Source organism: Peromyscus maniculatus, chromosome 4 (assembly GCF_049852395.1).
Source record: "Peromyscus maniculatus bairdii isolate BWxNUB_F1_BW_parent chromosome 4, HU_Pman_BW_mat_3.1, whole genome shotgun sequence".
In the NCBI taxonomy this organism is placed as follows: domain Eukaryota; kingdom Metazoa; phylum Chordata; class Mammalia; order Rodentia; family Cricetidae; genus Peromyscus; species Peromyscus maniculatus.
In genome coordinates, this window is record NC_134855.1 from 58165964 (window position 1) to 58180873 (window position 14910).

The 14910-nt window shown below is 37.2% G+C and overlaps 1 protein-coding gene across 2 annotated transcripts in view; it reads left to right on the forward strand.

Moving 5' to 3' along the window:
* The window catches only part of Dnajc10 (DnaJ heat shock protein family (Hsp40) member C10), a 39164-nt gene that overhangs the window by 11163 nt on the left and 13091 nt on the right, over nt 1-14910 (forward strand). For both annotated transcript variants that reach the window (XM_006997455.4, XM_042275552.2), the window contains exons 8-13: nt 161-238; nt 1915-1958; nt 4790-4927; nt 7305-7394; nt 8373-8486; nt 10158-10272. In XM_006997455.4, the coding sequence (XP_006997517.2) occupies nt 161-238; nt 1915-1958; nt 4790-4927; nt 7305-7394; nt 8373-8486; nt 10158-10272 (579 nt within the window). The remainder of the gene's footprint in view (nt 1-160; nt 239-1914; nt 1959-4789; nt 4928-7304; nt 7395-8372; nt 8487-10157; nt 10273-14910) is intronic.

Below are 14910 nucleotides of genomic sequence, written 5' to 3' on the forward strand. Positions count from 1 at the left end.
CCTGTTTGTATGTTCTCAAAATAATCAGTATGTCTTAAAAATAATGGGTAATAGTTAGAGAGGATTGGAAGTAGTTAAGTTTGGAAAGAAAGAAGTAACTTTTGAAAGAGTGTTTTCATTATTCAGTAAGAAGTACTCAGAAATTTTATTTTCTTTAAAGGAAATTTTGTTAACGCCATAGAAACTGCTTTTGCTGCTGGTATCGGCTGGCTGATCACATTTTGTTCTAAAGGAGAAGGTAATTTTGTCGTTTTGTTAGGATAAAAAGACTGGTATCTAAATTTCGGGGATAGTTTATGCTACTGTACTTGATTTTTTTTTTCTGTCAGTAATCAATCAGTTACTTCAGCGTACGATTTAAGTCCCAAATTACAAACATTTACTAAATGTATATATCTTTGATTCTTTACACATAACTGGTAATGAAATTAGTGATGTGTAAATGTTTATAATTTCATGTTTAGGGGATGAGTTTTTCAGCCTAGTTCTCGGGATAAATTGTACCTCAAATAACAAAAGATAAGCTGGGCAGTGTGCAAAAGTAATTAATTGTATCAACTATAATTACTACCAAAAGAACTTTTAGAAATTCAGACTTTGAAACTTAACAATATAAAAAATGTTCTCCCCTCATTAGATTGTGTCTTTAGTGATGATAGTCTCCTTTTCTAGGGTATGTCGTTATTTAAAGGTCAGTGTCCTGCATGCCAAATTTTAAAAATGCAAACTATGTTCAGTAAGATCAGTTTAAAGTTGTTCCAAATATTACAAAATATCTGCCAGGCAGTGGTGGCGCACACCTTTAATCCCAGCGCTCGGGAGGCAGAGCCAGGTGGATCTCTGTGAGTTCAAGGCCAGCCTAGTCTACAAAATGAGTTCTAGGACAGCCTGAACCCTGTCTCAAAAAAAAAAAAAAAAAAAAAAAAAAAAAAAAAAAAAAATTCAAATCCCCATTGTCAATACTTTTTTGTGTCTAATCCCAATGTAGATCTTTTTCTTACACATTACCTTTTGCCTTTGTGCTCCTTTGCTAGGGATGTGCTGATTTATGACTAAAGGCAGCCATTCACCCATCCTCTAAGTCCTACATTAAGAAAACACAACCTTCAATTTAGTGTCTCACCATTGAGTTTCATATCAGCCTAACACAGTGGACCTCAGCCTTCCTAATGCTGCGACCCTTTAGTATAGTTTCTCATGTTATGGTGACCCCCAACCATAAAATTATTTCATTGCTACGTCATAACTGTAATTTTGTTACTGTTATGAATCGTAAATATCTGAAATGTAGGGTATCTGATATGCGACCCCTGTGACAGGGTTATTCAACCCCACCGCACCGTTGTGACCCACAGGTTGAGAACCATTGGTCCAACCAAAGCCAAATACTGATTTCTCTATCTGCACATCAACTTTGAAACTTTCTAACATGTTATCATTTATCTCTAGCCTCTGAAATGTTACAATGCCCTTTCTTCCAAGTCTTACCTCATTGTATCCTGTCCTAAATTCATATTTAACAGATTTTGTTTTTTAGAAAAAAAGTGAAATGCCTGTTTTAAGATTAAGAGTAATAATATTTTGAGGATCCTGCATATACCTTTTCAAATAGCTCTGTTAGATTTTATTTCTTTCAAACCATGAGTATCTTGGCCAAAGGAGACTGTTACTAAGAGGATAAAACCTAAAGAGATGCTTGCTATAGATGGAAATCCTCAGAAATTAAGGAGAGGGAATGAAAGATTGGGTTTGGGTGTGTGTGAGACAGAGATTACTTGATGGGCCCCCAAATATACCTGCTAAACCTATCCATATTTACCAGTACAGCTCAGTTACTTGCCTTAGAAACAACATGGGTGTGGGAGTGGGTATCAGAATTAAAACTAAAACAGCCTCATAAAATTTTTCCCTCAGATTGTTTGACGTCACAGACACGACTCAGGCTTAGTGGCATGTTGGTAAGCATCCATCTTTTTTATAAAGCTGTCACCCTGTAAGAAGTACAGCTAGAAATTGACAACAAATATCTTTCATTGTTTCTTGAACACTTTATCCTACTTATATGTAGGATCTTCTTTTCTGGTAGACGTGATTTTTAGCTTGAAGTGTCCTTCTAAATCATTAGCTGTGTTCAGTCAGTGTTTACGTGCTTTCACTGTAACTCGCCTCCAGCTCTCCCATGTTTATTTTGTATGAATCCCACCAGTGGTATACTAGCTTCTTTGTCATTCCTAAATTAGAGTTTGTTTTTTTTTTTTTTTTTTTTTTTCTTTTCCATCACAGGCAATTTATTTTGTTCTATTCATTCACAGTTAATACAGAAAATACTTGGAAACATTTCCATATAATGTTTGACACAGAAATCATCAAATAGAAGTATACAATGTTGACAGGAGGCAGTATATTTATAATTTATAACCCCAAATGTATTTATAAATTAGAAATGGAAAGATCTACAAATGAAATTATGAAGGTTCACCAAAGTCATTTAATCTGTCAGTTTCTCATTCATTTTTATGTCTTAATAATATTCTATTGTATGAATAAGCCATATTTTATTTCTCTCCAGTATTTGATAGCTATTTGAGTTGTTTTAACTTTTTTACTATTAGCAACACACTGCTGTAAACCTTCATGTACATATTTCATAGGTGCACATTTTCAGTAGTTTGAGGATATATTCCTAAGGGTAGAATTGTTGAGTAACAGAGTAACAATGTTTTGCATTTTGACCAACCACCAAACTGTTTTGCCAAAGTGGCACACCATTTTACAATCTCACCAAATCCTTGTTTTTAAGGCTCTGATTTTTGTACAAAAGCATTCAATCATTCTGTCAGACCAAACCAGGAAAAGTTAGCTATAGTTCAGAGCTGTTCTATTCCATTTACTATGCAAAGCCATTCTTGGCGTTTGCAACTCTCAGCCCTTTTGAGTATTCTTGCAGTGTTCACCTTTTCCTCCACCACTTTTTTTTTCTTCTTTTTTTTCTGGTTTATTTCTATCTATTACAAATGTATAAAAAATCCTCCTAAATTAGAGTTTGTTGTCTCAGTTTTTAGACTGCTGTTTCTTCTGAGGACTTCACGTTGTGGTGGGGGATGTGCTGTGAATGATGCTTATCCTTTAGTAGTACTGAAAACTCCCCTGTCGCTGGGAGATTGTCAGCTGTGATTGTGTTGATTGGGTGTGGTTTGTATACATAGTAGATCAATTATATGAGGTTTGTATCTGCCTCATTGCTATACTGTTTAATTTGGGGGGTGGCATGTTAAAACAACCAACGTGCGTGCGTGCGTGCGTGTGTTTGTGTTTGTGTGTACACGTATGTATATATGATGTATGTATGTATGTATGTATGTATCAAAGTCATCTCTTGCTTAAGGATTAGATAATGCCCTGAGATATACATTAGGCAATTTCACCATTGTGAAACATAGAATTTACTAAGACAAGCCTAGTGTGTTCAGGATGCCTCATTATTATTGTGGATATTTCAATTTCTCCATTTAATTTGGCTAACTTTTTCTTATGTTTTGAGCCTTATATGAATACAAATAAGAATTGTTAACTTTCTTTGTAATTTGTATACCATAAAGATGATAACAAGTCTCTGACATCCATTTTTTTAGACAAGGCCAAGAGTCCTTTAATGTAGATTCGTTCATTACCTCTTATAACTTTGCTATTATCTATGCTAGTCCTATGTGGGCTTTCACAAGTCTTCTATGCAGTAAATTGAATGTATCTTTGTGTCTATATGTGGTGCTGGTGTCTGAACCCAGGGCTTTGAGTATGCTAGCTATCTCCCCAGTGAATAGTGTATCTTTTTGTACAATTTAATTTTTATTTACAGATGCTCACATGTAATGCCATCTGCTTCTATCTGTCTATATAAAGACAAAGGGCATTTGTCTTTAATTCTCTGAAGTTTTGTTACCACATAGGTGCCATTTTCTTGTTTTGCTTTAACACTGTTGGACTTTATGAATATGTAGGTTAATTTTTTTTTTTCAGTTTGGCTGCTGTTATTTTACTTATTTCCTGTTTTTTCTCTTGTCTTTCTGGAATCCCAATTAAATAGACGTCAGTTCTCTCTGTTTACCAGCTTGCCTAGTCTAGAATTTTTTTTTTAGTAACTTGACATTTCAAGCAATGTACTTGCCTTGTAGGGTTTTGGAGCTCTTTACAAGAGCTCAACCAGCAACAGGTGAGGACTGGCAGGGTGCTGATTTAAGTGTAGATGCAGAAAACACCTGATGCCCTTCATGATAATGGAAGGGTAGTTGAAGGTGGTGAGCTTACCCAAGTCAGAGTTTAGGCTTTTTCAATCTGAGACTATTGAACAGCCTAGTTTAAAATAACACGATAAAAAAATATAGTTCTTGTATACAAAAAAATGTAAAAGTAGGCTGGGCATTGGTGGCGTAGGCCTTTAATCCCAATACTCGGGAGACAGAGGCAGACAGATCTCTGAGTTCAAGGCCAGCCTGGTCTATAGAGCGAGATCCAGGACAGCCAGAGCTATACAGAGAAATGCTGTCTTGAAAAACAACACCCCCCCCCCCAAAAAAAAGTAAGAGTATATGTTTAATGTAGTAGGTATTTAATATTGAGAAAACTACATTTTATTATTCAAAGTTACAGAAGACTGTGTAGAGTACTATTTTTTAAAAGTTTTAACTTTGTAATAGAAAAGCTGAGTTTTTAAGTAAAGGTAAATCTCATTGACCTTTTTCTTTCCTTTACACCATGGTGTTTTTATTTCTTTGCACTGTCTGTCCCTTAGGATGGTCTTGTTCATGTGGGATGGGTGGACTGTGACACCCAGGACAGCCTCTGCAAGAGTTTGGACATCACGGCCAGTACCACTGCCTATTTTCCTCCTGGGGCCACGTTGAGTAACAGAGACAAATCCAGTGTTTTGGTATGTGTAATTTTAAGGCACTTTCCTTACATGTAATTGGACACATGCACGCCTTGAAAGGTAATAATATTTTGTGAGCAATGTGGAAGGAAATTAATTGGTTTATGTAATTTGTAGGACATTTCATTACTTGCCACAATTTCTGGGTGTTTCTTACTCAGTTTTAAAATCTGTTATAGGGATTGTTTTCAAACCAACATTTATGTTTAAGACTATTATACTTTGAAATGACAAAGGAATGTAGTGTATTTTAAGTACAGTGAAAGAAATTTTTGTCATGAATTTTCATTGGTTTCCATTTAATTGTAGTTTTTAATGTTGAATATATAGATCTTGAGACTTGGCTGAGGCTGAGATAACCTATTTTTTCTTCTTTTTCTGTTTATATTTAATATTCATGCATGCAAATAATATGTTTGGATCTTATCTCCTCACCACTTTTCCCTCCCACGTTCACGTTCTCCCTTACACCTTCTATGTATGGGACACCATAATTTGTTCATGTGTGTTGTCATTGTTTTTCTCCTACTTTATTGTATTGTGTATTATAAGTTTGAGTTTATTTGCTGATAAATGCCGAATATATAGAATGCATGTGTGTGGTCCCTGCAATATACATACAAATAGATGTTTGTGTATGTTCTATTAGTATGTTCAGATGAAATGGATAGGTGCAGATATGATTTTCTTTTTATAAATAGGATCAAATAGTAGATAGTTTTTATCACTGTATCAGAAAAAAATTTGTGACTATATTTGTATTATTTTAATTATTCATTTATATATTACTTTATTTTAAAATGTCCATACATCCTTTTAGAAGTAATTTCTGAATATAATCTATTAACTATGACATACTTAGATTAATGCATCCTGTTTTGAGACATATTTATTTGTATACTTTCATGGCTATGAGCAGTGTTGTACAATCTTGTGTGTTCATCTTCTGTATTTTTTTAGTTATCTTTTTGGAAAGGAATAGTTGCAGCAATTTTCTCCAATTCATATTGTCAGATTATAAGCCCACTCCCTAGCCAAAAATTATTTTATGTAAGACTATTTATGCAGGGCTGGAGGGGTGGCTCAGTGGTTAAGAGCACTGGCTGTTCCCCAGAGGACCTGAGTTTCATTCCCAGCACCCATGGTGGCTCACAACTGTCTGTAACTCCAGTCCCAGGGGATCTGATGTCCTCTTCTGGCCTTCTCCAGCAACAGGCATGCATGTAATACACATACATAGATTCACGCAAACAAACACATAAAAATAAATGTAAAAAAAAAAGACTTTATGCTATAATTTTTAATATAAAGGCACATTTAGGAAATTGAAAAGAAAACTAAGTTTTCTCGTTTTAGTGTTATACGTACTGTTTCTATTCATTTGTTCATTTTCATGCCTAGCGCTAGTAAAATGTATTCTATGATAGTTCCTGCAGGTTTTTAAAGGGGATTTTAGTAAGTTAAGTAATATTTGAATTATTAAACATAAATGGTTGATAACTGTAAAGATACATAATACTAACTCTATGGTTAATACCGTGTACATTTTCTTACTGCATTCTTTGCTACGTATACTTCGTTGAAAAGACAGCACAGAGTTCTAGGATAAAATACAGGCAGAGATGAGGGTGTTACAGGTGTGATGGGCGGTGTGTTTGCTTTCTTAAGCATTTTGTTTTGTAAAGAAGAAACTTGGCTTTCAGACATGTTTGAAGAAATCTTTGTCGTATGTTTTACTCTTAAAAACTCCTACCTATGGGATTTGGTTTCTTAAAACATCCATAATCATTTTTTGAGCTCTAAGTCCATATTGATAGAAATACTGTAATATTAAAAGTGTTCTATTAAAAATCCTATGAGACTGTGAAGCATGGGTATTGTGGTTATAACCGAAATTAAGCAACCATATTTTCCTGATGACATAGAATTCACTTCAAATTGCAGAGAGGATCACCACAGAAAATTTTACATACTGAATTAACACTTCATAACCAAAAACAGTCTAATGAACTGACAAGATATTTCAGTAAAGGTGCTTGTTGCACAAGCCTGGGACCTGAGTTGCTGTGTGGATCCCATGTAAAGGCAATAGGACATAACTTCTTCCTCTCTATGTGTGTGGTAGGTGTGTGCACACACATGCATACTAATAGACTTTTTTTTTTAAAAAAAAAAATCCAGTTATACAATATCTTTAATAATTACGAAAATATGGCGTACTTTTAAAACACTGTCATTTGGAATAATTTTTAAAATTGCTTAACTAACATGACTATTAAAACTTATTATTAAAACTTTATAGCAACTGAAATAAGATGTCAAACATAATAAATGACTATTTACTTAGAAAGTTTACAGTATGGTTCATTTGTTCTAGTTTCTTAATTCATTGGATGCTAAGGAAATATACATGGAAATCATACATCATCTCCCAGACTTTGAACTGCTTCCAGCAGATAAATTAGAGGTAATACTTTTACAATAACAGTAAATATTGGCAACATTGCGGGTCTTAATATTTGTTTTCTTTTCAATATTTAATTTGTAAATAAAAATAGATAGTTGAAGTATACCATGTGAGATTTGATATGTGTACATGGTGTACTTAACTGATGAGAAACAAGTCACCACTGCAGTTACCATTTATGTGGGATGAAGGACACAAAAACCCCTCCCTCTCTCTCTCTCACCAGCAGTCAGGTAAGCAACACGGCAACAGGAGCTACAGCTCTTGAGTGTGCAGCAGCCCTGGGAACTGACTTATCTTTTATTATTATTATTATTATTATTATTATTTTAAAAAAATTATTCATTTTACATACCAGCAGGTCTTAATATTTTAACAATATATTTTATTTGTTGCTAGAGAGATTAAAAATTAGCATTCGAAGGATTATATATTAGTTAATTCTGGGTTTGATTCTGATTACTGAAATTATGGTGCTTCTAATTCAAAAGACCTACACATCCCTGAAACTGAGCTTTGGAGGGGACCAGAAAGGCAGGATATGAATGACAGAGCAACCTCAGGTCTGATTACACAGCCCTGTTGTTCACTAGGATTTAGGAAGCACCTTTTGAGAGTGTTTATAAATGCACAGGTAGTAGTAGACTCAATCTTTTTATTCTGTTCATCACTTAGCTCTGGATTAGTATTTTTACTAAATATTTTATTAAAACTAAAAAATCTTTGACTTCTCCAGCCCTACCCTAAGTGTTAAGTTATTAAAGTCATATTATTTTCTTGGAACAACCATTTCATTAGGATTTTTCTAACTCTGACCTATCTCTTATTGTGTACTGTACACAGCATTATTACTACGAATACAGAGTACAGTTGACTTTGAACTAATGGGTAGGATAGCTAAACTTTATTGTATGTCACAGAAGTAAACACTGGATCCTTAGTCCCTTGCTGACACTGATGTTTCTTTCTCACTCCAAGGATCGTTTGGCACATCATCGCTGGCTCGTATTTTTTCATTTTGGAAAAAATGAAAATGTAAATGATCCTGAGTTGAAGAAACTGAAAACCCTGCTTAAAAATGAGCATATTCAAGTAAGGAAAAAAAGTATACCTTGCCTAGCTACTGTGTGTCCTTATTTATCTGTCCTTGGTCACTTTGGCTCAAGGTTTGTCAATTTTTTTCTTTGAAAAACAGCTTTAGTGTCTGGGATGCCATTGGTTGGTAGAGCTTACATGGTGTACATGAGGCTCTGAATTGGATTCCCTGGTAGTGCCTAAACCTGGCAGTAGCACAAATTTGTAATCCCTGTTGAAGCAGGAGGGTCAGAAGTTCAAGGTCATCCTGAACTAGTTAGAGAGAGGCCAGCCTGGACCCCATAGGAGTCTGTGGTCCTTGAAGTACATGTGTAGTCTTCTCCCTGCTACTTTTGGTAATAGACGTAATGCTGTGGACTCTTACCATTGCTCTGTCCCCTTGGTTTTGGTCTGTTAGATAATGTTTTCATTTGCTTTGTTTCAAGCAAATAGGGCCTTGCTGTAGTACAACCTGTTCTGGAACTTGTCCCCACCTCTCTCTGCTGACTCCTAGAATTGTAGGCTCTGGTGCTATGCCCAGTTGTGGAGCATTTCCATTTCCTGTTACATTTCTTAAATGACCCATTGATGATTTTGTTCATTGTCCATATATTTGTTCCCCATGGTTTGATTTCCACTTTGACTTTATTGTAATGAGGAGATGCTTATAATACTAGTTGTTTTAAGTTGTTGATACTTGCTTGTGATATATAGTCTGTGGTAATGCTGATATAAAGGATGCTTATTAGTAGCATCCACTAAACTGTAATGATTGTGAATATAGTCCTATGTACATAAGTGGATGTAGAGACCAGAAGTCAACATTGTATGTCTTCTTCATCACTGTCGACCTAATTTCTGAAATGGTGTCTCTCACTGAACCTCAAATTAGCCAATTGAGCTAGACCAGCTGGCCTGTGAGCCCCAGCAAACCTCTTGTCCCTGCCTGTCCATCACTGGGATTAGAGGTGCAAATCACTGTTCCCGGGCTTTATTGTTGTTTATTATTTATTTTTGAGATTATAATTATAGTATTTCTTCTTTCCCTTCCCTCCCTCTGAACACTCCATATGCCTCTCCTTGCTGTCTTTCAAACTTAGGACTGCTGGCTACTGAACTCAGATCTGCCTCTTGCACAGCAAGCAGTTTACTAATTGAGCTGTCTGCTCAGACCCCTGAATGTAATTTGTGAGTCACAGTTCTTACCTACTTTCTGTTGATAGTCCTGCTGGCTCATTCTTCTTCCTGGTCAGATGTTAGTCTATCAGATTGTTGTTTTAATGGATCTTTTGTCTTAAACACCACATTTCCCTCCTTAGTTTATTATTTGCTTATGTTATTTGTGTTATTTTCCTTGACACTGGGAACATTATCCTTTTTCTGCATTATTTTTGATGTGCCTCACTTGTAAAGTTACTTTTGCTCTACCACAAGATGAAATTGCCCCTACATTCTCTACAAGGATATTTTTCTTAAAGAAATTCACATTTTCTTGGAAATTTCCTGCAGGTTTCTAAACTGTCTAGGAAGCATTCTTTATTGAGTTCAGTATTAAATATAAATGAACCATTTCTGTCCCTTCATTTTATAACCCATTGAATTTTAATGTTATTTGGGGGTAGTTATCTTTATGAATATTTGAAAATTGTATAAGATATTATTTATTCAGTTCAGTGTTCTGCTTCCCAGGTTGGAAGGTTTGACTGTTCTGCTGCACCAGGCATCTGTTCTGATCTCTACGTTTTCCAGCCCTGTCTAGCAGTATTTAAAGGACAAGGAACCAAAGAGTATGAAATTCATCATGGTAAGTGTGTTAGTTACTTTTCTCTTGCTGATAAAACAGCATGACCAAGGCAGCTTACAGGAGGAAGGGTTTAGGTGAGCTTATGTCCAGAGGATGAAGGGCCCATCATTATCACTGCAGGCAAACATGGCGGCAGCAGGCCTGGCAGCAGGAATAGCTGTGAGCTCACACCCCGAACTGCTACAGGAAACCGTACAAACTGGGAATGGTATGAGGCTTTAAACTCTCAAAGTTCATGCTGGTGGCACATTTCCTCCAGGAAGGCCATTCCTCCCTAAGCCTCCCCAAACAGCACCATCAACTAGGGACCACCCATCACAGTGAGACTAGGAAAAATGACAGAAACGCATATTGACTTTCAAATAGAAATATTCTAATTACGATTTATATTTTGTATACATAATTATTATCAAAATTTTTCTTTCACTAGCAAATATGGGGGGAGACTTTTTCATTACATACAGTTATTTTATTATGCTTATTCTTCTTTTAAAGGTCTTTTTAAAAACACTTTGATAACTATTTCAGTAAAAAAATCTGAGGGTGACCCATCACTGTGTGGGGATTGGTTTATGGGCAAAGCAAGCAGCCCCTGCTGTCGCCATGCCTCATTCAGCCTCTCAGCTACCCAACCCTGCCTGCCCTAGAACTCAGACTTCACTAATGGCTTTGTCTCTGCTGTCCTGAAAGGCATGCAGTTCAATAGGTAACAGCTACTGAGTCAAGAAATGCTTCTTTCTTGCATCCCCTTATTATGGCACTGCTTTAAGTATGAGGTTTTAAAATTATAAGACGTGAATTCTTGTCTTAGATACTGTTCTGTGGCTGTAAAGAGACACCATGACCAAGGCAACTTAGAAGAGAAAGCATTTATTGCCTTGTTTACAGTTTCAGAGGACTGGTCCATGACCATCATGGCAAAGAGCAGACGGCAGATAGGCAGTCATGTTGCTGGAGCAGAATCTGAGAACTCACATCTGATCCACAAGTTGCAGGAAGAAAGAGAAGAGTGAGACTGGGCCTGGCATGGGCTTTTGAAACGTTAAAGCCCACCCCTAATGACACACCTCCTCCATAAGGCCACCTCGTAATCTTTCCCAAACAGTTCCATCAGTTGGAAACTAAATATTCAAACGTGAGCCTATGGGGACCATTCTCATTCAAATGACAAAAGCTGTTTTCTCAAGAAGCTTGGATGGCAGTGTGATAGGCCCAGGAGAAAGATCTCTAGGGAAAACATGAAAAATGCTCAGTGGCCGCTTTATGTAAATCTCAACAAGATCCAAGGTATTTGTCTGTGGCATAGGTCAGGGTCAACATGTGAGTTGAGCATGAACTGCTTAGCTACTTAAAGCAAATACAGAAGTAAAAGAAGTGGGGCCCTTTAGACTACAGCAGTGGGTCATGACCCCCTTGGCAAACTTCTCTGCCCCAAAATATTTACATTATGATTCATAACAGCAAAATTAAAGATATGAACTAGCAAAAAAAAAAATTTATGGTTAGGGTCGCCACAACATAAGGAATTGTATTACAGGGTCACACATTAGGAATGTTGAAAACCACTGGGCTAAAGGAACTATGTGAACAAAGGTATGATAAGATAACCCCGACTACAAGTTCTCTTTGCCAGTCAGCAAAGGGCCGTGTGCAGCTGAATCATTGTCATAGTCACAGCTTCCAGTGAAGATGCAAACTGAAGTTGAAAGTGTTAAATAATTGCCCCCAGCATAGACAAAGGAGATTTTTAACATGCACAAGTGTCTAACTCTAAAACCTAAGCTTGTTAGAGCCTCACAGCCAGTACGTTATACTGTGAGCCATGCTGGCCTGAACTTACTGTGCCTCAGGCTCAAACTGCCTTGAACTTGCAGTCTTCCTGCCTCGGCCTCTGTAGTGCTAAGGTTACAGGTATACACACTGGTGTTACACCACTGTGCCCAGGTTGGAGGTACAGATGTTGCCTCTGAAGTGTTCCTCACACCGTCTCTGTTCTGTTTGCCTTGCTTGGATCCATCATCTCCTTTGTCACAGTTGCTTCTTTCTCTTGTTTGCACTCAGTACCCAGCATACCATTTTCCTGACACTGTTCTGCATTTTCAGTCTTCTGGAGAATGAACCTCGCACTCCTTAGTATATAGCAGCAATGGCGTTGCCTCACTACTCTGTCTCCAACACTTAGAGTAATGTCAGGCATGTAGTAGGAACTCTGTGAAGAGTTGTTAAATGAACAGGGTGCATTCATACCAGTTTCTTCTGTTTTCTTCGCCTCATCACCCACCTTTGCTCCTCCAAATAATCTTAGCTTCAACTACTTTTGAATTCTTGAGCATGCCATGTTCTTTCACTCCTTTCTGCCATCACACATAATTCTACCTCCTGAATTATAATTATTCCTTCCTGTTCCTCCAGATATTTAGCAAACTTCAAATTACCCTTGAAAACTTATTCTTCTACCCTAGGAAGCACACTAAATCTTTGAGCACTTCCCTTTATGTTACTAATAACTATAATGCACCTTGCACTCAGCATCTCTGTGTCCCAAGTAAAACACACAAAATAGAAAATAATGTGAGCTCTATTTAACCTCTGCCCTAAAAAACTTTATAGACTTGGAGAGAAAGCATACAGGTAAAGGACAGATTTTAAATGTTTGACTGTGAAGTAGTATCTTTTACCCAAATAACAACTATTTGGTCTTCAGGAATCTGGGAACAACTTATCTTAGTTTCTTTATGATCCTGCAGTCAAGGTAGATGAAGGTCATCTGAAGACGAGGCTGTAGCCACTGCATCAGGATTCAGCATGGCATGTGGGATAATCAGAAAGCTTCATATCACAGGAGGCCTTAGTTCTTCACCATGTTATGCACTCTAGATGCTTACAGTGTGGTAGCTGACTAATCCCAGAATAAGTCATCTTAAAATGAGAAAGCAAGACAGAAGGAACACAGGAGATCACAGCCCCATATTCTGTTGGTCACTTTTACATAAAGTAAATCTCATTTGAGCTGTCTTGGAAGGGAACTGGCCTTCAGTAAGTAAGTGTAGATTGTACTTACAAAGAAACTGAGGTTGAACAATCTTCTGAGATTAGAGGAAGCCCTGAAAGAGCAATCTCCATGTTAAGATGTAAAGTACACACAATGATTAGCAGTAGAAGAGGTGATAAAACACATTCCAAGCACAAAACCCAGTAGATTTATTCACAGACCTGAGATAAGAGAGCCCTGTTGATCTTAGACCAACAGCACTTAAAAGATGAGAAAGATCTTTGTTGAGAGAAGACTAAGACAAAGATTATCTCTGATCTTCTGGGGAAAGGCATTGGAATTTCATCCTGAGGGAAAGCAGGGAGATGATTGGTTTTAGAAAAGTCGCTGGCTGCCCAGTGTGGGTGGGAGGCAACATTGGAAGGAAGGACTGCAGAGACTGCATGGTCACCAAGGGTAGGACTGCCATAGACAGATGATGGTAGCCAAGAGAAACACAAAGGTCAGTAGACGGATTAAAATCTTTTAGAAACTCAGTTAATTTAGTTTTTGTTAGGATGTAGGGGATTCAGAGAGGAGTCAGGTAAGTGTCCTAATTTTAGTTAGTGAATTGGACTTGGAGTAATTGGACCTTTAGTGAGGCAGAAGATGCTGGATTAGGAGTTGACAAGAAGTAGAATGTGTAGTTCACTGTTGAATACACACACACACACACACACACACACACACACGCGCGCGCGCGCGCGCGCGCGCGCGCGCAGCGCATGCATACCTTGGCTTCAGTAAAGAAATTTAAGCCAAAAATGAAGACATTAAGTTGGATATTAATGGTAAAGGCCTGCATTACTATGAGTTAATGTGAGTAAAGAGAAGAGAATCAGTGACTGGGACTACCTTTCAGGGGTGGTCAGCAAGAAAAATTCATGAAGCAATTCAAGAAACAGCGCTAAAGAAAACAGGCAGGAGAGTACAAAATCACTTGTCATTTCGTATGTACATAGTGGTCACCTGCCTTTTCTGTTGTACCGTGACACTAAAAGGAAGAGCTTCCTCTTTCTGTTTGCCATGGCAATGTGAATGTATCTGACTCAGTGCTCAACTTAATTTTGACTATTGAATAAATCAGAAGGTATGAAAAAATGGAGTGTCTTGTAGTTAAGAAAGATCTTCTGCCAAGCCAAGAAGCATGTTCTTCTTTAGGCTGTGGCAAATCATTAAGTGCGTTTAAATTTGGGTTTTGTTGTTGTTTTTAAGGGTGACTGTAGTAGCAGAAGGAAACTGGGTTCATTCAGGAAGGCTGAGGCCAGAATACTAGTGCAGCTGTTACAGGAGGCTAGACTGAGCAGCAGCAGTAACAGTGGGCGTGATGCTAGGTAAGAGACGGGGTGGACACAGTCAGACAGGAACAAGCAGACAAGAATCCTCTCGTGGTCTCATTTAGACAACTGCGTAACAAACAGTTGCTTGCTCTGAGACTATGAAAAAAGAAACACGGAGGGGTTTGGAGATGATGACCCATTCTAATTCAGATTCATTAACTTTCAAATATCAAGTACATTTTTCCACTGGACAGTTTGTAATACATTTTTGAATTCAAGAGAATACTAAAGGGATTATTGTCCTTACGATGGTGAGAAAGCATTCCA